The 23,794-nt window shown below is 37.9% G+C and overlaps 2 protein-coding genes and 1 long non-coding RNA gene across 10 annotated transcripts in view; 1 reads left to right on the top strand and 2 right to left on the bottom strand.

The window, feature by feature from the left end:
* Positions 1-2,956: 2,956 nt before the first annotated feature.
* HNRNPA2B1 (heterogeneous nuclear ribonucleoprotein A2/B1) lies at positions 2,957-13,245 on the bottom strand. 5 transcript variants are annotated; one of them, XR_013337891.1, is made up of 13 exons: positions 13,025-13,245; positions 10,232-10,267; positions 10,024-10,134; positions 9,710-9,856; positions 9,171-9,381; positions 8,949-9,050; positions 8,790-8,870; positions 8,075-8,137; positions 6,694-6,813; positions 6,312-6,434; positions 5,558-5,640; positions 4,048-4,185; positions 2,957-3,503 (listed from the first exon to the last, which is right to left on the bottom strand). XR_013337891.1 is itself a non-coding variant. In XM_077775322.1 (12 exons), the coding sequence occupies exons 1-11, from the start codon at positions 13,028-13,030 to the stop codon at positions 5,579-5,581; spliced, it is 1,062 nt and encodes a 353-aa protein (XP_077631448.1). In that variant the 5' UTR covers positions 13,031-13,245; the 3' UTR covers positions 2,957-3,503; positions 5,558-5,578. The 5 variants fall into 5 exon arrangements, 4 of the variants coding, with proteins under 4 accessions (XP_077631448.1, XP_077631446.1, XP_077631450.1 ...); XM_077775322.1 differs by lacking the exon at positions 4,048-4,185; XM_077775320.1 differs by lacking the exons at positions 2,957-3,503; positions 4,048-4,185 and adding an exon at positions 4,906-5,401 and having other exon boundaries at positions 13,025-13,244.
* An 817-nt stretch (positions 13,246-14,062) lies between these two features.
* On the top strand, positions 14,063-23,287 carry CBX3 (chromobox 3). Of its 3 annotated transcripts, none has more exons than XM_077775318.1 (5): positions 14,063-14,075; positions 15,268-15,319; positions 18,082-18,224; positions 20,906-21,068; positions 23,159-23,287. In XM_077775318.1, the coding sequence occupies exons 2-5, from the start codon at positions 15,296-15,298 to the stop codon at positions 23,255-23,257; spliced, it is 429 nt and encodes a 142-aa protein (XP_077631444.1). In that variant the 5' UTR covers positions 14,063-14,075; positions 15,268-15,295; the 3' UTR covers positions 23,258-23,287. The 3 variants fall into 3 exon arrangements, with proteins under 3 accessions (XP_077631444.1, XP_077631445.1, XP_077631443.1); XM_077775319.1 differs by lacking the exon at positions 14,063-14,075 and adding an exon at positions 18,826-18,829 and having other exon boundaries at positions 14,790-15,319; positions 20,983-21,068; positions 23,159-23,266; XM_077775317.1 differs by lacking the exon at positions 14,063-14,075 and having other exon boundaries at positions 15,256-15,319.
* Positions 14,205-23,794, bottom strand: part of LOC144240901 (uncharacterized) — a 31,254-nt gene continuing 21,664 nt past the window's right edge. For both annotated transcript variants that reach the window (XR_013337889.1, XR_013337890.1), the window contains exons 3-4: positions 15,219-15,283; positions 14,205-14,796 (exon numbers count right to left, since the gene is read on the bottom strand). This is a non-coding gene — a long non-coding RNA (uncharacterized LOC144240901). The remainder of the gene's footprint in view (positions 14,797-15,218; positions 15,284-23,794) is intronic.

Here is a 23,794-nt window from a genome sequence, read left to right as displayed (position 1 = left end):
ACTGGCTTTTTACAAGGGAGCACACCTCTGATTGTAACTTGATCTTTGATTTCAGCTGTAGGGCACATTTCCTCAAAAATGATGTCAAATCTTCAATCTGAACTTCCACATTACCAATTTACCTGTAGGTTTTGAAACTACAAGCACCATTATACACTTAAAAGACTGGGCATGGTCCTCAAATCATTGAAAATACCAAACACGAAAAGAAAAAAACTACACTGGAACATCAAATGTGGGTAAATAAGGAACCTAGAGGACTCAAGGTATTCCCTAACTGAAACTTTATATGCTAGTTTGATCTGGAAGGGAATTGTAACCAAAAGGTAAAAGCATCAAACTTCCAACAGTTTTATCTAAGTTTTCATTGGTTCCTAATCAACTCAAACGAAAGTTACAATGGCTTCAAAGCATGTAAGTTTTGAGTTGCTTACTGTCCCACCACATGCCAGTTTCAGCAATGGAAATCCTACACCAAGATTTCAGCCTAAACTCCCTTGCAGATTAAGACCCGGATACCCAGAATTTGACTACAATGTTCCTGCTACCTAGTCTTAAAATGTAGGTTAACCTGGAGTTCAGAGAAAAAAAAAAATGTTGAAGGAGCAATCTGACCTACTTAAATATGTCAAGTTGTAACAAACTACGTTTACTGCGTATAACTTGATGCAAAGAAGTTATAGCCAATTAATCTGACCCATTTCCTGTTTATTAGTTCAGTAAATCTAACAAGCTATGGCTCAGGAGACAGAACTCAGTTAAACTGAAAAACTACATGAAAATAAAATTTTAAGGGAGGGGGTTTATGAACATCATACCTCTCAACGTATCTGCAAATGTTTGGTACAGGGTTTATGAATGCAAACTTTAAGGAGATCAGCAAGACCTACACAGTTGAGAGGAGTAATATTTACTCTTAAACATCTGGTAGTTTGTATGGTTTACCCTTGGCTGCTATGAAATACAAGTTTTGGTAAGCACATCTGGATATGGCCCAGCTCACACCCCAGCCTGAATTGGATGTAAGGTTACCTTCTTTACCTAATGAGAGAAAAACTCAAGTCATTCCTTCAATTATAAAGCTGTAAGAAATCTTATCAACCAGATTCTCATCTTGTTATCAGAATAAAAGCTACCCCATTTCAAAGGTAGCCAGAAACAGGCTGCCTTATTGACTGAACACCTTAGAGGAGAAACTAGATTCTCAATAGTATAGTGCTAAACCAGAAGTCTGGATTTGGGTCCCCCATCAAGGGTGGCTCCTGTTTGGCAGTAACCAGAAGTCAGAACACAATTTGCATGCACACAAGTCCCAGAATAGACAATGTTGGCCTATACAGTACCCATTATTAGGACTTACGTGCTTTAATGTCTTCAGTGTTGCCTAAATTTGCTCATTACTTGGATAGTGTGCTTACCTCACTAGTTTGACCACTCACCAAAAAAGACGACCTGTTACAGCTAGTAAGTTATCAATGCAATCATAGTGGTATGGTACTTAAACGGGATGGGGAGTATCAACCATCTAGGCATTCATTCCAAAGATCACAGACACACCTAAAATGTTGGCAAGAGTGTATGTATGTGCTTTTTGGTATATCGCGATGTATTTACTACTTGGCAAGAAACCCATACTTATGAACTAGTAATGGTCATTACTAAGGTACCATTATAAGGTTCTTTTAAAGCTTCCTTGAATTAACTCAGTCCCTAACCACTTAATACAAATGTTAAAATCACTCAACCTGCCTTCATACACCAGACTAGGTTGATAAAAACTTTATACACAGTAGTAAAATCCAGTTTCAAAAGCTTCCAGTCAAGAGAAACACTCTAGTGTGGGAGCCAGCCCTCAATCTGGCTCCCAATGATGTCAGCCTCTTCATAATCCTAGAAATAAAACCCTTCAATCCACATTATGACCATTAAAATGCAAGGCAGCATTACTTCCCAACAGTGATCGTATTTGGAGGCTTTTGGTTGCTCTTGGGAGAACTCACTACCGGGAAAGGGAATAGCTTGTATCCACATGCCAGTCCTGTCAGTTATGCCCTAAACAAAATTTTCCTAACTGCAACCTTGAGCTTCTGCCAGTCACAGCTACAGTTTCCAAGTTGACCTGCAAATACGGTGTAAAGTAACAAGTTCATTGTCACTCTAAAATACGGAGATTAAGGGTTAAGCCTGATTTAGGAATATGATACACAACATGTATGAAAGATTGTGATTTCCCTTAGGTAGAAAACTTACACAGAAACTGCCCTAATTCTTAAGGTTCTTCTAAAAGTAAACCGCTCAATCAACACACAACATAAACATGGGGGAAATGACCACTGATTATTCAACAGCACCTACTTAGTTGCAGTAAGCCAGTTTGAGCTTGAGGTGCAATTTTTTCCCCTACTTAAGCGGATTAAGGGTTGGGTACTCAAGTTTGTGTTACCATACCAACTTGATTTACTTTCCAAATTCCACTTCCTGGTAGACTTGGGCTTTTCTAAAATCTTCAAAAACATTTGCCTAATTTTGAAGTATTCTGACAAGTTTAGTCAATGAACGCAGCTACGGTTTTAAACAAAACAGCTCATCTTCTGTTGGCCATCAGTTTGACTTACCTGTGGGATACCTCATTATCAAAACCAAAAAAAAAAAAGTTAAACCAATCTTCCTAGGTACCTTTCCTGTTATCTTGTTATTTCAGGTAAATATCCAAGGCACTGCTTGTTAAATTCCATCCACCATGTTTAACACTTAAAAAAGACAACCACTGAAACTAAGTTTAAAATGCATATAAAGCTAATTGACATCTGAGAAGCTAGTATAACAGATTTTTGTCTCAGTGCCTTGCACCTATTTGGGACCACTCTAGTTTAAAATGTTTGTAAAAACGCCACCAGCAATATTAAACATACAAGGTTAAAGCGAGAAAACTAGAGCAGTATTCAAACGCTGAATGTACAGTGTAAAAGAATGGCATTTTATTAGGGACAGCCAATAATGTCCACAACGCTTTTATGTAACTATTAATACTGAAATAAAAATGGCAATATGCATAACTTTGTGAAACTGCTTTAAAACTCTAGGGGACGGCAAGCTTTTAAACAACTGTACGTTTATAGAACAAGATTCACACATTTTATGTGTAAACATTACACCAAATATTTGAATACAAAAGTGTTTATTTTATAAACTTTATATTTAAAATAGAATTTTAATCTGTCTACTCACAAAACCTAATTTAAAACATGATACATTTCTCTCTCTAGCTTATTTGATGTAACTCTTTTACAAACAATACTCAATTTATAATGGTTTTGTATTAAGAACCTGTGCTAAATGAAATTTGTATTTTATCAGAAAACATTTCCCTTTAATCTTAAAGTGCTTTTTTTTTAAATGAAGGCACCAACAAGAACTACTTTCAGATGGTACAGTATTTCTTATTTCTTGAAGACTCTGTGGTTGACCACTTCTTCATTAGTTACCTGCAGCAAGACACCTTCCTGCCAAAGGAAAAAAAAAGTATCTGAAGAAGTTTATCATGTTTGTCCAAAGAACCTAAATAACTTCAGTGGTGGTCTTAGGATCAAAGAAGACTCACTGGTGCATACAGTAGAATAAGCCCTGATTATCACATTCCTGAAAAGGCAATAAAGCCAGGCAAATCAAACTCTTGACATTTAAGAAATGAATTTCAGCAGCCAACCTACATCTCTCCTATAAGGTAGGGGATTGGAAAGAATTACCACATTTAAACCTAAATATTTAGTACTTGATACATACAGGATTAATAATGTAGACACTTCATAAATATAAACTATCATCTGAAAAGTTTCAACCATTTTACCCTACCTTCGCCTGAGCCTGATCCTGATAAGCACGTAAAACTAGGAACAACCATATAACAGAAGAATAAAAATGTCTTTATTTTTAATAAAAACCACTAGAGTTCACTCAAAATGCTTGATCCAAGAAATGTGAATACACATGGGTGTAATGATGGGTAATTTCATGATTTATTGAACTTGCAGCCTAACTTTTACCTACCATTTTACTACCAACACCACTGAAGGAACCAAGAAAAGCTTTATTAATGATCACTTGGCTTGCGCCTCAGCTGTTGAAATGAAGCACTTTACAGTCTTTGTGGCAGCAGAATATACTTGTCCATGGTTCATATCAATGCTAAATTCCAGCAGGGAAAAAAATGATATGTTAAGCACCTGAATCTTCATAGAGGGAGAAGGGGGTGGGAAAGAAGGGAAAAAAGGGGGGAAAAAAACAACCAAAATAATTTAAGTAAATGACAGATTGGAAAACAGGGTTTATAAGATTATTGTCTTGAGTTTATAAATTGTTAAACTCAAATTTATAGCTATGTTAAACTACATAAGAACCACTATACTGAAAGACCATTGAAGAGTAGTATTAGTTTATCTTTTGGGGAGGAAAATTAAGAAAGGAAAAGTAAATAAGATCTTACCTAAAGAAGTTTAACTGATGCTTAGAACTATTTTGCTCTACACCCTCAGCTTTCGTTGTCATCCTTATAAACTACTGTAGTTAAAGCTTTGTAGAAACAGCACAGTTTTTTAAGACTGGCTGAACTTAGTAGCCGTCAAGAGTTCTCTTGTACTAGACCTGTATCCCTGAAGAGTACCTCGCTGGGGTTATTTCCTTTCCTTGCATTGAAGAAGCAGCATCTAAAAGATCTAAAAAGGTGTTTCTCTTTGCAGAGATATCCCTTAAGTTATCTAGATAATTTAATCCTGATGAATTGCAGACAACACACTTATATCTGACCAGCATTTATCTTACACAAATATAACAACAGCTTTGCAATGGACCTTAATTATACTACCCACTCCTTAACTTATTTAAAATAAAAAGTCTATAATTACACAATTTCCTTTAGAATTATTTTATTAAATCATAAATGTACAACAGCTTCTTAACTCTACACACGCACTTAAATTTTTTTAAAGGAAAAACGTTATGTCTTATTACACCATGATCCTGGCTAATAGCTTTTCAAAACTTTGAGAAAAATCTTAAAAAAGGTTTCACATGTCACCTGAAACTTACAAATTTAACATTATCAAAGAAGGAATGCTTCTACACTCTTACAAAGACCACTAGAAAGAAACAACAATTAAAAAGCTAAGAAACTGTCTCAAAGGCATTTTTTTTTTACAATCCTTCCTCCACAGTAAGGTAATGTTATTAAATAATCCAATCCATTCACAAAATGGCTCTCTGCATCTGCTCTGGTGTCTTCTGCCATATCACTGCATATTTATGCATGACTGAGATAAGAGTTTCCTTAACATTGTTATTTCGATAACCTGAAGCTGTTCTGTTACCTCTGGGCTCTCATCCTCTCCTATTTATACAGTGAAGCCTGTTTCAACAGAAGTAAAGAGTAAAAAAAAAATAGGTTATGAAATTATTCATCTAACCAGATTTTAAGGAAAGATAACATGATCCTAAAAAGCTTTTACTCCTGGCAGCTAGATCTCCCAAGACAATAATAAGATAAAACTCAAAAGCTACTTACCCATGGCAAATAGGAAGAAGCTCAATATCGGCTTCTCCCTCCATAACCCCCACTTCCTCCACTGCCTCCAGGACCATAGTTTCCTAGAATTGTTAAAAACAGCAAGAGAAAGCAAATTTACTCTCATTTTCTGTGATCTGCCTAGTAACTATCTACAGTTGTTTTCTATTTTATGGACATAAACTTCTTAAAACAAGCAGCTCATAACCTGTTATCTGCTTGTAGTCAACCTATTATTTGGCAAACTTTATCCCAATTTATCCAGACTCAAGTAGTTTTATGTTGCCCTTTATAGTTGAAAACATCATACTGCTGCTGTTCTATCTACCAATCATTTGGTGTCAGTACGGGATCAAAAAAAAAAAAAAAAAAGGCATACCAAGCATAAGAGGCATAAACTAATTGGTTTGGTCCTACTGAAAGCTTTCTGAAGAGCTTAATACCGTGAAATAAAGATATGTGACTTAACTTTCAAAAAGAGACATAAAATTTTATATAACTTGCAATATGCTCAATTTTATTTGGCTTTTTACAAAGTAATCAGCCAAAGAGAAAAGCCCTACCTGCAACGTTTAACCTACTTTCCTATATCCTCAATAGTTTATGCCAGTGAACATCCAACCCACCATTTTAGTTAACACTCTAATAATGGAAATGTTACTCAAACTAGCAATTAAAGTATCTTCCATTCTTGAAGTTACGATGAACTACTCTTTTAATCCCACAAAATAATTTGAACAATCTTATAAATTACCTCCACCATATGGTCCCCCCATGTTCCTGCTACCACCAAAGTTTCCACTCTTCATTGGACCATAGTTAGAAGGTTGTTGGTTATAATTTCCAAAATCATTGTAATTTCCACTTCCATAATTTCCTGTGGTAAAAAAATCAGGAAAGTAGGCTTTGCATAATGACTTTCAAAATAACACACTCAAACATTAAACTAGCAATATACGCTAAACACTTAAAACTAAATTTCCGATAGAAACAATCAGAATAAATGCAAAACACCTATCTACAACTCTACATTTAAGGCAACTATTGACAACATTGAAATGAAAAATCTCGCTTGTTAAAAGTCATTATAATTCCAATCCAAATACCCACATAAAGGTTGCAGGTGAATTTATTACCTCCTCCATAGTTGTCATAACCACCTCCGTAGCCCCCACCCTGGTTGCCATATCCAGGTCCTCCACCACCATATCCTCCTCTTCCTCCTCCATAACCAGGGCTACCTCCAAAATTGCCACCTATTATAAAATAAGCCTTTAAGTAATTACTTAATACTTTCAATGCCATTTGAACTGTCTTATCACACCCATTTCCAACTTTCCAAAACACATTCTTATAAGATATTTCTTCTATGAAATCTCTTCTGTTAATAGCCTCAAGGGCAGAATAGAATAACTATGCCTAGTAAATATTTAGAGGCAGGGAGCACCTGCTCACAACCAACTAGGTAAAAACCTTTATAGAGGCCAACACTGCAATGCTACAGCTGTTCTCCCCTAACACTAAAGATACTAAGAATTCTTACAGGTATTTTTGAACATTTGTATTTTGTGTAAGGGTTGTGGGAGCAGGCGCAAACAATAGGCACAGGGCAAGCAGGATTTAAAAAAAAAAAAAAAAAAAAAGCCACACTGGTCCAAAACCTAAGTTCCAAACATGCTTCCTAATCATCGTCATGTGTCTTAAATATGCCCACTATATCCTTCTGAGTAGAAATGGGGGGAGGACCAGAAATTAACAAATTTGCATCAATTTCAAAAACTTACAATGACTTCGAATTATTTAAAAAAAACTCCTCTTTCTCATAATAGCAATTAATATTTGGACTTCAAAGCAGAATTAAAACAGTTGAGATGTTCCAGTACTCTATTATGCTTAAGGGATGGCAAAAGAGCATTTAGGTCTATTACCAGCTAAAGTTTTACTATCTCATTCTTGACAGGATTATTTGTGAGCAAATGGGAACATTCCCGTACTCCAACAAAACAATCTAATGCATCACTTGTCATGTAGCAATGGCTCACAACTTTAGCTAGGCCCAAGAAAAAAACTGTATTTTAAGAAGTTCTTTTGGTTACTTTTTACAAATTATCCCAGGGGACTTAATCTTGCTAAAGGACTAATTAAAACAACACAACTGCTCTTACATAATCTCCCTTTTACATACTGATCATGTTAACATCTAGGGGTCTGCAGTTTTTCAGGAAAATAGCATACACCCAGTATTGTACTTGAGGAACAAGATACAGTATGACAGCAGCTTTAAATTCTGATTTAAAATCCACCTAATAATTTTGCAACCTGTAGTACCACCTACAAGCAAAAATATCCTTTCCATAAGGTAAACCAAGATGCAAATTATAGAATAGCCAAATAATCGAAACACTATCACCTAAACCCTTTAGAAAAGACAAAACATTAAAATTTCATGTTCATACTTAACTGAACAAACATAAATAGGGTTTTAAGTCACATAAACCAAATGTGAAAGAAACTGACCTCCAGGTCCTCCTCCATACCCATTATAGCCATCCCCAAATCCACGACCACTTCCATATCCATCTGTTAGAAACAGGAAAAGTATTATTACTATATCTGATTTCTCTTCCTGCTTCCCTCTACTCTTTATTGCCTCTGAAACTAGGAACCATCCCTCCTTGTGGCACAACACTGGTGCTTACTAGTTTATTCTTAAAATACAAAATGTGTACTGAGATCTCAGGAGAATAATGGTCTAAAGGGGCTCAGATCTGGCAGGTCTCAATTTAAGAGACCTTGGATGGGAGCAGCAACTGTTTTTCTGTTGGCACCTCACATTAGTAATTCAAATAAATGAATTTGAAACCTAAAGCCAAAAATCAAAAAAACCAACTGAAAAAACTTTTTAAAGCTATACACAAAAGCCTCCACAATACTTTCACTGCCGACTCAGGGGGTCCCTCACTTTTTAAAGTAGTTGCAGTTATCTATCTTTTTAAAAAAAGTTGATCACCCTAAAAAAGATCTCTGCTATGGACTGTTCTGGATTAGGATATAAAAAATTATGTTTCTAGAGATCTCTTACCTAATGAATTCAAAATATCCTACCATAATGCAATCTACTTAAGCCTTAAAGAGAATTTTAAAAACTTAAGTTAGATTTCCTGAATCTAATTAAAACTTGTTTTTTTAAACAAGCACATTCACCCTTCTAACACTTAAAACTTGAACTTACCAGATCCTCCTCTAAAGTTACTTCCTGGTCCTGGTCCAAAATTTCCACCACCACCACGAGAATCTCCAAAACCGAAGTTGCCTGCAATAAATCACGTCAGTAACAAGCATCTAATCAAATAATTCTTAAAAATACATAAATAAATGAGTTAGAAGTTACCTCCTCTTCCACTTCTAGAACTTTGGACTTCCTGCATTTCTTGTCTAGACAAAGCCTTTCTTACTTCTGCATTATGACCATTGATGGTGTGATATTTCTGCACTGGAATAAAAAATTCATACTCATATCAACATTAACAATTTGCACATTTTATCTTTTAATAAATTAAACCCAAAATTTAATACAAAGAGAGCCATACACCTAAAGCTTATAGACACTTACACACAATCTTATCCACAGGATCATGATCATCAAAAGTAACAAATCCAAAGCCTCTTTTCTTTCCAGACTGTCTATCAGTGATTATCTCAATTGTATCAATCTTTCCATACTCCTCGAAATAATCTCTAAGATGATGCTCCTCAGTATCTTCTTTAATTCCACCAACAAACAGCTTCTTCACAGTTACATGAGCCCCTGGTTTTCCAGATTCCTGGAATGGGGGGAAAAAAAAACTTACCAAAAAAACCCCCAAAAAACAAAAAAAAACCCCAAACACCCCAAAACATGATTTAAAGCATATCATCTAGGTACTAAAGATAACTTCTAGCCCATGATAAAATGCCACATAAAGCAATAGATTAGGACTAAGAACTTATTTTTTACAAAAACAGATGAATCTGGGAAAAGAGAAGACCAACAGCTTTAATAAAGCAGTAACAATTTAAGTTACATATTAATGTTATTTCAAAAGTTCCTCTACACTTCGGTGAGACCAGTGAGACCGGAGTATCTTATTTATTAAGTTCCGTTTTGCTCACCTCTCTCGCAACAGCACGTTTTGGCTCAACCACTCTCCCATCAATTGAATGGGGTCTTGCGGCCATGGCAGCATCAACCTCAGCCATGGATGAAAAAGTTACAAAACCAAATCCTCTTGATCTTTTGCTTGCAGGATCTCTCATGACCTTAAAAAAAACAAAAAGAGAGAGCTTAATCATTTCCTCTCACTACTTGCGTTATGAGCTAGCAGTTTTAATGACCAGCAATTTTCATAAACACGGTTTTAAAAACGATGTACTCAACATGTTAAACCTAGTAGCCCAAGAGTTGAAAGACTAGCATCTAAACGTACCACACAGTCTGTAAGTTTTCCCCATTGTTCGTAGTAGTTCCTCAAACTTTCTTCTGTGGTTTCAAAGCTCAAGCCACCAATAAAGAGTTTACGGAACTGTTCCTTTTCTCTCTGCAAAGGAAAACACCATTTCAATTTTTATTTACATTTCCTCTTTGTATGCAGGAAATTAAATTCTTAAATATGAGGTGACCTGCTGGCAGAGTACCTTTTTCCTCTCCAAAGGAACAGTTTCTAAAGTTTTCTGGGGGGGGAAAAAAAAAACTTACATCAAATTTAAACCATATGTTAAACTGCATATTAGTTGTGTTACACCAAAAAAAATTTCCTCAGCTGAACTACACAAGTTTCAAAGTCATTAATGCTTGATCCAAATTTACTTGACATTTAATTACTTTAACATGCCTTAACCTTAAAAGAAAAAAAAAAAACTTTCTGAAAAGAGGAGCAAACCTAAACCTAGGTCATTGCAACTTTAAACAATTGTTACCAAATTTAGATTCAACCCTATTGTCCAGAACAAATAGATTTCCTTTTAAATACTCACTGTAAATAGCTTCTTTTAAAAAAAACACAAAAACTGTTGATTCTTTACTTAAAACTCAAAATTCACTGTTTCAGAATTCAGTTCTCTAGAACTGACATTTGTTTTCCCTTTACTGCTCCCTCTGGTGGTGGTTCTTCCGTACTTCAGTTAAAAAAAACCCACTTTTAAAAATTCTTCTTTCCCCACACACCAACTCTCCATGAGTAACAAAAACCTTGAACATTCAATGTATTTACCAACACATCCTTATAAAATCTGCCTCTCCTCTGACCAAAGGAGAAATATCTTATGACCAACTAGAGCTTCAAAAGTTTTTAAAATAACTTTTTTGGGGCATGCTTATATTTGGTATTTATAGGACAACACAATATACTACTGAACCATAAATGCAGTAAAATGTTTCTATAACCTCCCTTTTCAAGAACCATAAAAGCTTAGATGACCACTGTTAACTACTTAATTTCGTATTATCACAATTTAATCCAGGAAAAGAAAAAAAAAATCAAGTTATTGACCTTAATGGCCATCTGGCACACTACACAGCACAAGTGTCTCCAATTTTACATGGGGGGGGGAGATCCTGGGCTTAAAAATTTTAATCCTATAAACCAAGCAAATTTGTTCCATTAACAGCCCATTATCTTTGGCTCTCAATTAAAATAGGTCGTTATGCTTCATTCAGATAACTAGAATAAAAAAATAGATATTCAGAAACCATAATAATTCATAATGTCCAGGAACAACTGCTGAGTTTATAATACAAATCAAAGGTCAAATATAATTTTCCATGCAACGATTACCAGCTAGTACTACATACAGCTCAAGTTCTGTGGAAGTTTTACTTCCTCCAAGCATGAAAATTCCCCAACAGCTCAAAAAATAGTGATAAGTATTCAACTAGAGACTTTTCTGTTCTTAGAATTGTAAAAATTTTTAAAGGCTCAACAAATTATCAAACTGCCTCCTAGAACACCCAAAAAACCAGTTAGATGATTATCTACACATTGGCATTTAAAGTAATTCTCCTTAATTTAGTCTAATTAGCATAAATCCATCTTTTTAACAACCCAAATAAGTTACGCAGATATATAAGCATTATTTACAATAAGTTTTACACATCACTAACAAAAGGCAAAAACTCATTACTTACCTCAGTTTTTTCCAAACTTACCCGATGTCCTCTATCGATTACAAAGTTATTTTATAAGCGTGCTTAAGGTCAAAGAAAATACCCAACCAGGCCCCCTTCGCTGGAGACCTTTTGCTTATCAATGTAATGATCAACCATCATAGCAAACATAAATGAGAAAAGCAAATGACAAAGTTCAAATACATCGTGGCCCAGCCTCAAGTTTTCTATGTAGCCGTTAAAAGTCTAAGACTGAGCCACGTTTTAACCAAGTACTTAAGTTTTTATTTCACTTCCCTCTTCATTTCTAGTTTATCACAAGAGTCTCTAGTCTTTCCTAATAAAGACTACATTTCCCAGCAAAAATGTTAACATAATGCGATTTTAAAATTCAAGGAATCCTTAGAAAAAGAATCGTGAAACCACCCCCCAACCTCCGTCCCCACGGCCACCCACAGTCGGTCCTAACTTGATGGCTCCCATTTTTATTTCTAAAGTTTCCTGCAATTCAACTAGCTTTTAAGTCACCGCAGCCTCGGAAAAACCGTTACCCCAAAAAACGAGGGCCAGAAAACAAAATGTTCTTTGTCGCATGGTTTGCCTTAAAACTAGGCCCGACACCCTAGGTCGTTTTCCCTCCTCTTACCCCGGTGTGAGCCAGCCCCGGGGAACCGACTCCCCCACCCGCCCGCTCTTCGGTGTGGCTTCTGAGCGCAATGGCGCCATTTCATCGAGGGGAAAGCAAAGAGCTTCTAATGAGGTGCGCAGAACTTTAAAGATCCAAGCTCCCCAAACCCTCGGAATCCACCTCGAAAAGGCATGAGAACAACCCGAGCACAAAGAAGAACAGTTAACCACTTCTGTTCTCCCATAAAGGAATCAAACTATCAGTATCCAAACACTGGAAAGAAAAACGCTGCGAGGAAGNCGCCGCAGCCTCGCTCCGGAGAATCCCAGGCCCGCCGAAAAGCTCAAACGCGGGGACGCGGGAGCCCCCAAATCAGCGTGCTTTGAAAAGGGAGTTAAGAATTTCCGCCTCCGCGCCCCACTCTTCGCCAAAGCAGGGCTGCGTCCGCCATGTGGAAGTTCCCCCTCCCCCACCCCCAGCAAAGGGAAATGGCGCCGGCAGGCTGAGGGTGGGGAAGGTGCTGTTCAATCAGGCCTCGGCTAACGACCTCTCCTCAAAAATATCCTGAAACGAACCGCTTGTGAAGTGGCCCAGTTTCACCGCCGCTCTCCCACGGAGGCGGATGGCCGACTTCCATCGAGGCGCCAACGGCCTCGCTATGCCCTTTTCAATAACTCATTGATTTCAAACCCGTTACCTCCATCGCGGACTCAGTCGCCTCAGCCCGATTTCCCGCAGCCGAGCGAGATGAGAGAGATCTCCGCGGACGAACACGAACCGGACTCGTCCTGGCGCTGTAGTGAGAGCTGCTGCTGCTCGAGAAACAACACCGCTAAGAGCACCTCCACACGGGAGCCGGCGCTGCTGCTACTGCCGCTAGAGCCGCTGCCGCCGCTTTTCTAGAACCTTCCCCCCGACTAACGCGTCTTCCCCTACGTCAGTCCGTTGCGTAAACGCCCTAACCGCCGCCAATGGCGGGAATGCTCTACGCCCTCCTTACGCCAGGTACGTACTCCTCCCCCTCTTGCAGCCAGTGGCAGCGCTTGACGTCACTTGCGCAAATGGGCTCAGTGAATTGCGGAAGGCTCGAGTCCTGCGTAGCTCTCTCTAATGGAATTGGGTCCAGCCCCCCCGCCTTAGCGCAGGGAAGGTGAGAAACGGTCGCGCAGTTTGAAATTAACGCCGTCGGGAGGAGCTTAATCCGCCGCCCTAAAGCCCAGCCCCCTCAACCCGGGAGGTGGTCCCTGCCGCAAAGCCTCTCTTATTCACTCCCCCGCCCTTCATCTCCCGCCAGATTTATCTTTATAGCCTCCCCCTAGCGATTTCCCTCCCCCAACTCTCCCCTCCTGCGCTGAGCACTGACTCGGCCCCTTCCGGAAACACCCGAAGCGGCTCCTAGTCAACACGTTACACTTCACACTTCACCAACCCTGGCCAATGTCTTTGGGAGTCGGCCCCTTGGGTTCAAAAGAAGTCTTTGGAGAGAGTGGTTTGATAGGGGCGCTCCTTCCCAGTGCCGATTCTCCCCGCCCAAGTTTTTCTTCAATCCCTCACCCCTAGCGTTTGGAGGCACCCACTTCCAGGGGCGAGGAAGTGGGCGGAGCCCGGTTTTGGCGCCAGGCGCTGCTACTGCGAAACAGAAACGCCTCGGTCTAGAAGATCAGTCACTGTCCTCGCCCCTGCTTCCCTTTCCCTCCCCTCCGGGGACCACCAGGCACCACGCCGCGAACGTAANCGGAGGCGGTGAAGTCGGTGTCTTTCTTTCTCTTTCTCTACTCGTTGGTGGTGCTCACGATACCACCTGCGCCCCAGGGATTCTCACCGTGCACCCCAGTTCCTTGCTTCCCGCCCTTCCCCGCCCGACCCCGAGTCAGGAGCTGGCGGGAAGCAGCGGAGAGTCGAGCGGAGACCCCGCGCCTGGCCTGGCGCTGGCCCGCCGCCTGGAGTTAGTTGGGGGGGAGGGGAAAACGAGACAGACCTCGAGAGGGTAGAGAGCCGTGGCGAAAGCCGCCTTATTTCTAGACAAAGCGCATTTCCTTGTCCCCTCCCCCATCCGCGATCAAGATGAGGGGCCCTCCTCCCCTTCGCGGCCTCGGTCGGCTACTTGGGCCTCCCGTGAGGGCGGTGCGTTCTCCCGCATCGGCACGGCCCCGCCGTCCTGAGGCTGCGGCGGGCGTTCCGTTACGTGGCTGCCGCCGGGTGGGGACGAACACGGGCCCGGTGGTGCAGTGCCCTTGAGCCCCCGGGCCGCGCGCGGCCTTTGTTTCTCCCCGCGGATGCGCTGACCACGAGGCCCGCGCTCCTGGGTGGGGGGCGGGGGCCGGGCGTTGAGGCCTGGGTAAGCAGGGTGGGGCTCGTGGGGAGCGGACAGAAGAGGTGGCTTGTCTCAGAAGTGGCACGAAATGGGACTGAGGCATCTCAGTATGGTTTTTTTCCTTCAGTATTTGAAACTCCAAAGGGGGAGGGTTTCTGAAAAGAAACGAAGTTGGGGTTATATAGACGCCTCTTTGGACTGTTAAAAGGTCACGTGGGAAAATTCAGGGTAGTTTAATAATTGTGATAGGGTTTTCATGTTAAATTTTGAGACCAGTTATTTGATCTTTTTTTAAAAAAATTCTGGATATGACTGTTATAAATGGCATTTAGATTGGGAAAAAATAACGTCTGTCTGCCTACTGTTTTTTCCTTTGTAAAACTGTCTCAGATACCAGGGTACCCAGTAAGGTTTTCTAAACCCACTTGGTTACAACACTGATAATACTCTGCAAGCATAGGTCACTAATAACTTAGGCAGGAGCTCAGACCTGCGTCTCGGGATTTGAGTACAAGTTTTAAATATACGGTACATAAGTGGGGGTTTGGGATTCCAAACAAAACTTGTGTTTACCTACCTTTTCTGTGTCGTGCAAACTTCTTTTTAACTGTCATGCATTTTTCTAGTAATAGCTCTTCAAGTCTGCAATAAAAAATGGCCTCCAATAAAACTACATTGGTAAGTTAATGAAAACTAAAATATAAGGATCTAACTCAGATTTTTTCCCCGAAAATTATAACTTTGCATCTCTGCGGTTGAGATATTTACATCCACATGTATTTCCTAGTCCCATGTCCCCCAGTGTTACGGGGAGAATGAGGGGCAGAAACGAAATCATTGTATTGAGATACTTATAGACTTGACTTAATAGTGTCTTAATCCATTGAAAGAAACCTAATCTTGGGAGGATAGCAACATGAATTTTACACAGTATTTTTATCTTGAAATAAAGTTTTGCAACATGGAATAATATTGACAGGGAATGCTGTAAAGCTCTGGTTTGTTGCATAACGTCCCTAAATCACTCTATACTGTATTCTAGAGAAAGCAGGTATTTTCAGTGTTCATTAGTTTAAAGGGCTTGTTCCTCATACACTTAGGATGGGACAAAAGTCAATCTCTGGAATTACTTAAGTCATATTGTCATATTTCAAACTTGGTTATTCTAAAATATATTAAGGCTTTAAAATCACCTCATTGCCTTGTGGTTTTTTTAAATACAAAATGAACCAAACCATACATCTGTCCAGGAAAGAGAAGTGTACGTCTGGATGTTTTGAGCAATTAAATTTTTTCACTTCACTTTCTTAAATCCAGAGTTTGCATTCATTCCAACACTTCATTAAAAATTCTAGGAATGTGTAAAGATGTGTGTTTGGTCATATTACCGTTTTTTTTTTAAACATTGAAGTATTCACATAAAAATCTCAAAATTCAGAGTTACAGTTCTCACAGTAATTCTAGCATATTGCATTAATAATTGTAATCCTATTAACGGTGAGTGCTAATATGTAAATAAGGTGAACATTTGGTTTTGGTTTGTACATTCTTCCCTTGGGTTTCACACTACAAAGGCAAGTTGGTGATTTTTAATTTTTACCATTAGGTTGCACGTTAAACTCTGATATCTTGGGAAGCATTGAAACATAAAGTGTGGCATAAATGATTCCCATCTACTATGTCCCCTCAGGATTGAACTGCCTTTACAAGTTCCATAACCAGTAAACCAAAGTGTAAATAATTGAATTGGCTATATGGTTACCTGTGACCTTTTAAGTATTGGAAGGAGAAGGAACCTACTATCCCTGAGGCTTGGAGGATGAAGGCAGACACAGATGCTTCTGTTGCTTTGGCACAGTTTTGATAGTCTTCAGTGTCTGTAACTTAATGATAGTTAAGCATTGTATTTCTGTTAAGGGATCATAAATTGACAGTCTTGAAAAAAAATTTTAATCTAATTTTTCATTTCAAGAGATGAGGTGTGCTTTTAATTTTGATGGGAAAGTGGTTGAATTTTCTTTTGAAAAGAAAAATGAAAACTTGTAACTAGCTTATGAGTGCCATAGAAGTAAATAGTTCATTTTTTGTGCCAGGTTGTATTTCATTAGTGTTTATTGTTTTCACTTTTTGTGCTTATTTTTGTTACCCTCTTTATTCTGTTAACCTTGTATTCATGAAGATGGCTATTTTATCATTTAGGATCACTGTGTGATAGGCTTTTGTCGACATCAGTTCTTCATTTCTCTCACTGCCATTCCTAAAGTTGTTAAGTCCTGACTTGAAGATGGTATCCAACAAAATCAGGTGTTTGCTGGGTTATTTTAAATTCCAGAGGAGTTTTAATTCTCATATGTATGTACATTTCTGAATAATTGCGTATTTTTAGTGTACTTTTGCAATCTTGAGGTATTGCTGTTAACTTTTCTGCTTGTATGCTATAAGGGGTGACTTCAGTGACTAGCAGTTAAGGGTTTTTTTTTTAATAGCAACACTGAAATGAATTTAAAATTAACATAACATTTGAGGTTTCTTTCCCATAGTGCCTTCTAATTAACCATTTAAGTTTTTTGTTTTATTTGTTTTCAATACTAATAATATCTCTGAGTTCTTGGGAAATAGTGTGGGGTTTAGCATGGTGTCTCGGCTTCTGTTGTAGCATTATGTAAAGAAAAAAACTAACCTAAAAATTTCTCTATGTAAATTTTGTTGGCTACCAGTTTGGACTCTTGAGAAATCAAGAATGAAGGATTTTTTCACATTGGAGAATTAAAATGACCCAGCATTTCGGCAACTTCATGTGACAACATTAGAGCTTTGTGCCACATGATCCGTAATAATCATCTATAGAACTTATGGGAAAATATTAGCATCCTTTTTAACTTCTTCAAGATCTCCTTAGTTGAGTCTGTAATTGATAGCAGGATTTTGAACCATGTTTTCATTCTGCGGTTACCACTTTTCTGTATAATCAAGGCTTTTAACTTCGGTGTTTGCTTTGATAAAGAGGATTTTAGGGTTTGGGGGCTATAGTTTTAATGGGACTGGCTCAGTAAGACCTGTTAATAGTAGTTACTCTCTTCTTTGTGTCATCTTCTAATACTTTCTAGTTGTCTGTTGCCTATTGCAGTTAAAATAAGTGCAAACTCTAGTAAACTTGGTCTTGTAGACTAGATGAGACATTAGATTTGGAAAAGATAACAGTATTTTCCAGTGTTTTTATTGTATTATTTCAGTGAAGGGAGTGGGTGATAGGTTTGAACTAAAATGGAATTAAGTATTCCTTTTGTTGACTTTGATCTTTTCAGAAGGGTCTCCTCTGGGATATAGAAGTAAAAATCTAGGTGTTGAATGCAACAATAATATAAACAATTTAGTTTTTACAGTGTACGCAAAAATTTAAAAAGAGATGTCTCTTAAATCTCTGTTTTGTTTTATTTTAGCAAAAAATGGGAAAGAAACAGAATGGAAAGAGTAAAAAAGTAGAAGAGGCAGAGCCTGAAGAATTTGTGGTGGAGAAAGTACTGGACCGACGTGTAGTGAATGGGAAGGTGGAGTATTTCTTGAAGTGGAAGGGATTTACAGAGTAAGAAACCTGGTGCTTTTATTAGATGTTTAACTGCATTTAAGTGACATTTAAAATCTGCTTTTGGTCTGAAGTTTTTAAAATCAGTTTCCCCATAGATTTCTTTAAATGTAAAGACACCTTTAATCCAGGGTACCTTGCTGGAGATCTGTTTAAAACAAGCCAAGTTTTAGCCTACAGTAATAACCAAGCATATTTGAAACTAGTTGATTGCCTTGAAGAGTCCCATTTACAGGAGTGCCGTTCACCCTGTAATGCATTTTAATGAAGTTAGGTAGTGTATCAATTAGAACATCTAGTTGGTATAGTTTCCTTATATACAGAGGACACTAAAACATTGAAACTGTATATAAGGTGGACTGGTGGGTGTTGAACAGAAGTGCTTATCATAATCCAGGACCTGAATCATAAATTAGGTTTACTGTATTCTAATCTCTAAGAAGCAGTTGGGGCATTTTTTAAGCTCCTTAGTTCTTTATATTCCCTGTTACTAATCATTTTTATAATGTTGTATTGTGAATAACTCATGCAGAAATTCCACTCTTAAATATATCTCATGCTAAATCTACTTGGAATCTTCTGCCGAAGACCACAAAACCAGCAAGGTTCCATGGCCAGTAACTCATAAAAAATGGATAGGTGAAGATAGTCAACAATTTTCTGAACATGGTGGATATGGGGGAGTGTGCTAGTCAACGAATTAGGCTTCAGGTATCCATTACCTACTACATGCCCCACCATTTACCTTTAAAGTATATGTCATAAAGTTGTAATTTGCCACTAGAAAAATTTCCAGCAGGTAGGAGAACAAAGTAAAATAAGTCTGAACTTTTTACATTATGTTAGGTTATGCTGTTATTTGTTACGTTTTTTGAGAGAACGTGTATAGAGTGGGGGTGAGGTGTAGAAAGGGAGCTGCCATCCATCGAGCCCAACTTGGAGCTTGTTCTTACAAAGCGTGAGATCATGACCTGAGCCAAAATCAAGAGCCGAATGCTTAACTGACTGAGCTACCAAAGTGCCCAAGTCCGAACTATTTTAAAATTAGATTTTAACCAGTGTGCCAAAGAATTGATTACCTTCATGTGGTAGGTTTTTTGTTGTTTGTTTTGGAATATTGTGAGACATTAAGTACTGTTTGTTTCTGTCCAGCTCATTAAAATGTTAAGAAACTTAACTCCTTTTTTCCTTCTTTCTCTGAAACTTAAGGCCATTAGTATAACTGAGACTTGCTAAATGTGTACAATTGAATTAGGTAATATAGAAGTCTATAATATCTACATATGTATATACAGAAAGGGTTAGGGTTATATATATCTGTATTAAATGGAGGCTCTGCTACAACTTTTGTCCTTCTCTGTTCTCAGATTCAGGTTTGCCAATTTTAGAGTCTCAGCATATCAAAAAAACCCAAGTTACAATCAGAAGTTAACAATTACTTGGGATACCTGGGTGGCTCAGTCGGTTAAGCATCCAAATTTGGCTCAGGTCATGATCTCATGGTTTGTGACTTTGAGCCCACATCAGGCTCTGTGCTGGACAGCTCAGAGCCTGGAGCCTGCTTTGCATTCTGTCTCCCTCTCTGCCTCTCCCCTGCTTGCACTGTTTCTCTCGGTTTCAAAAACAAATAATGTTTAAAAAAAAAAAAAAAGTTAACATTACCTTTGTTTTCCAACATCTCCAAAATGATAATTTCATTCTATTTTGTTCTGTAAAGGCTTTTTGGATCAGAGCACACAAGACTAGTTAGCAAGACTAGGGGGGGTGCCTGGCTGGTTCAGTTTGTAAAGCATACTACTCATGATCTCACAGTTTTGAGTTCCACCTCCACATTGGGGATAGTATTTACCAAAAAGAAAAACACACACAAAAAAACAAAAGTTAGCAAGCCTATCACTAGAATTATCTAACTTTCACATTTGGTAATTGGTATTCATTTTTCTTCCTTAAAGAATCATATAGTAAATACTTGAGGCGTTGTGAGTCATAGGTCTCACAATTACACAACTCTGCAAATACCGTACAAAGCAGCAGTAGACACTACATTAAACAAATGAGCATGGCTGTGTTTTAATGACACTTTATGGGCCCTAAAGTTTGAATTTCATTTAACTGTCATTTTGAAATTTTTTCCTAACCAATTAAAAATGTGAAAACCATTCTTAGTTTGCCCAACATAAAAAAGCTGGATTTGACTTTTGGGTTGCCAACCCCTATTCTTCATCATTCCCCAATTTGAGGACCCAGCAGAAATTGAAAGTTGTGTCTCACATTTGAGAATGCCTTAGAATTGTGTTTTCAAACACCGTGTTGGAGATCCCAACTTGAGGCATAGTCTGATTGATCTGGTAAAGTAATTTGAGGTAGGAATAAGAAATCCACATTTTTAAAGCCTTTTCAGAGAAATTTTGAAGTGGGTACTGGTGTAACTTAGAAAAATATTAGCTCTAATTATTCTGCTAGAGTCAGGTACAGTTAACTTGAGTAATACAGCAGATTGCCCACTTAGTAGGTGCTGAGAAAGTAGACACAGGAAATATAAGTAGATTTTCTCAAAAGAATGTGGAGATAGGGAAGAAGCATCTGCAGTACAGCAGACTTTTTTTTTTAGATAAATACTAAATGGATGTGGATGATGCTGATGAATTGTATTTAATTGAATTTTTTTTAACCGAACCCAGTGCTGACAATACTTGGGAGCCTGAAGAAAATTTAGATTGTCCAGAGTTAATTGAAGCATTTCTTAATTCTCAAAAAGCTGGTAAAGAAAAAGATGGTACAAAAAGAAAATCTTTATCTGACAGTGAATCTGATGATAGCAAATCCAAGAAGAAAAGAGATGCTGTAAGTATAAAATATTGCCGACCAGACTGACTTTGTAAAAGGTTGAAAGCTTGATTTTGAAAGTACATTTAAGATATTTAAAATAGAAATGCTTTAAAATCCGTGAAAAACTTTTTTAAAATGTTAATATTTAGGACAGAAAGGATAGGCATGATTTAGCCTGCATCATATATAAACATGTAGCAAGTGTTTATACCACATAAATTGCTGTGCTAGTGTTATTTTGAGTAGATTTGTGGATTTGATCCTTAATAAGACCATTTCCTGTGTCCTGGGACTGGGAGTATTAAATACAACAGAGCACAAAGATGATCATTGCAGCCCTTTACAATGCAGTAAAAACAATTCATAGTATATCCTGATTAGGGACCGTTAGTAGCGTTAACTACCAGAAAGTAAGTACTTCCTCATGAGATCTTTGTTTTGTCAAAATATTGCCAAATAACACTTTGATTTTGAAGTATATAATCACTGGTAATGGAAATAATTTTTTTGGTTTTGGTGGGGGTGGGGTGGGCGGAGGGGTGAGAATGAAATGAGATAGTTGGTTCATTCATTACATAGGTATTTTGATCCAGTCTTTGCTTCTCTAATGTTTCTGTGGCTTTGGGCAAAACACGGAACCACTTGCTTATCTCCTCAACTCCTAAACAGATTATACTGACTTGTGTCTACTGACCTAACATCAATTTGAGAAGAGGTCTTGATTCTGAATTAGCATTCAAGTTTGGGAACTAAACATAAAATACAGATGCATTGATAAGGTCTTTGGAGTTAAAAGTTTGTACTAGATGCCAAGTGCTTCACAGATAATCTGTTAAATCTTCATGACAGGTTTATTAAGATTATAGGTATTATCCCCATTTTCCAAATGAGAAACAGGTTGACAACAAATTTGGTTCTGGATGCTTTTAGCAGCCAAAGCAAAAAGGAAATGTGTTAAGAATCCATATGCATAAATTGAAAGTCAACCATATACTGATAAGAAGCACTGTTTAATAACAATAGTTATCCTACTTTGAGCCCTTACAGTGTGCCCAGCAGTGTTCTGTGTAACTTATTTTGCACTTTGTATACTGCAAAATATCTATGAGACAGAGTATTCCTATTTTCTAGAAAACCTGAACCACAGAGAGGTTAACTTGCCCAAAGCCACACAGTAAAGGTTAGAGTCATCAAACATTTTTGGTCTCAGAACCCTTGAGATATTATTGAGAATCCCCAAGAACTTTTGTTCATGTGTGTTAGGACTATCAATACTAACTATATTAGAAATTAAAGCAAATTCCTAAAATTCTTGTGTATTCAGTTAACAATGACAAAACCTATTCCATGTTCATAACTTAATGAAAAATAATGTAAAACAAGAAGAGTGTCCTTTTACATTTTTGCAAATCTTTTCAATGTCTGGCTTAAGATAGTTTACTTCTGCATCTGATTTGCTGTCTTAATGTTTGGAGATACACGAACACAATCTGAAGTCAGAGATACATGAAAAGAGGGGACTTGCAGATAAACAGACACCTACCAATGGTCTCAGGAATCTCCAGGGGTCCTCAGACCACACTTTTAGAAGCACTGGTTTATGCTAAGTATTTTATAAGGTTTCCTATAATTCAGATTGATGACAGTGCTCACTAGTGTGAGTTTTGGAGTTTTTACTATTTTCCTATTTGTATTTTGTGTGTGGTTTAAAAATATATAGGTAATTTAGACTACTATGTAAAAGTGATAACTTTAAAGAATTTATGATTATTAATGGATGAGTTACTAAAAGGGATTGATTTTTTTGTGTGCCCATACAGTTCTGCCTTTTGATGTATTAGGATAAAGAAAGGTATTTGTTTTCTTGAGATTTAGAATACTTTTAGATATCCAGATTTGTTGTAGTTTCTTGTAAGGTTAAGGGAAATCACAGTGTGTTTTAGTACTAAATAAAGGTGCTTACCCTTGCCATTTCTTTTTCACTGTTGGAAGATTTTTATTTGAAAGCTATATTCATGAAAGCACATTGAAAGTTAATATTATTAGTTTGCTATATGAAAAGTAAGTGAAATATTTATATAGTCAATTAATGTCTTTTTAATCAGGCTGATAAACCAAGAGGCTTTGCCAGAGGTCTTGATCCTGAACGAATAATTGGTGCCACAGACAGCAGTGGAGAATTAATGTTTCTCATGAAATGGTAAGAGTGCAGATGATGGCTGTTATATTTTAAAGTAAGAATAGATTTTTTTAAATTTGTGAAGCCTTAACTAGAAAATGTTTTATAGTTTTTATCATTAGATAATAATATATACTGAAAGGATGATTCTAGTTTCTTTTGCTATGATGCTTTAAAACAAAGATTGGCAGGGGCGCCTGGGTGGCTTAGTTGGTTAAGCGTCCGACTTAGGCTCAGGTCACGATCTCGCGGTTTGTGGGTTCGAGCCCCGCATCAGGCAGGCTCTGTGCTGACAGCCAGCTCAGAGCCTGGAGCCTGCTTCGGATTCTGTGTCTCCCTCTGTCTCTGACCCTCCCCTGCTCACACTGTGTGTGTGTCTCTCTCTCAGAAATAAATAAACAGTTAAAAAAATTAAAACAAAGATTGGCAAACTGTGGCCTGTTTTGGAACATAGCCACAAGTACCACATAATCCTTCAGAAGCACTTGAACACCTTTTGGTTGAATTAGGATTTAAGTAAAAGATTTTCATTTGACAAAAACAGTTGAGACTTTTTACTGAA

The sequence above is a fragment of the Crocuta crocuta genome, unplaced genomic scaffold (assembly GCF_008692635.1).
Source record: "Crocuta crocuta isolate KB4526 unplaced genomic scaffold, BGI_CrCroc_1.0 scaffold197, whole genome shotgun sequence".
Classification (NCBI taxonomy): Eukaryota; Metazoa; Chordata; class Mammalia; order Carnivora; family Hyaenidae; genus Crocuta; species Crocuta crocuta.
This window is presented reverse-complemented; position numbering and strand designations above follow the sequence as displayed.

Bases quoted from the DNA above. Each gene is read 5' to 3' on its own strand.
- HNRNPA2B1 (XM_077775322.1), bottom strand. The intron at 8,138-8,789 runs GTAAGTTCAAGT...TGTTTCTAACAG, and splicing joins TAACTTTAGAGGAGGATCTG to ATGGATATGGAAGTGGTCGT. The intron at 6,435-6,693 runs GTAATAAATTCA...TTTTTACCACAG, and splicing joins TTATGACAACTATGGAGGAG to GAAATTATGGAAGTGGAAAT.
- CBX3 (XM_077775318.1), top strand. From the start codon at position 15,296: ATGGCCTCCAATAAAACTACATTG. The intron at 15,320-18,081 runs GTAAGTTAATGA...GTTTTATTTTAG, and splicing joins CCTCCAATAAAACTACATTG to CAAAAAATGGGAAAGAAACA. The intron at 21,069-23,158 runs GTAAGTATAAAA...CTTTTTAATCAG, and splicing joins CCAAGAAGAAAAGAGATGCT to GCTGATAAACCAAGAGGCTT.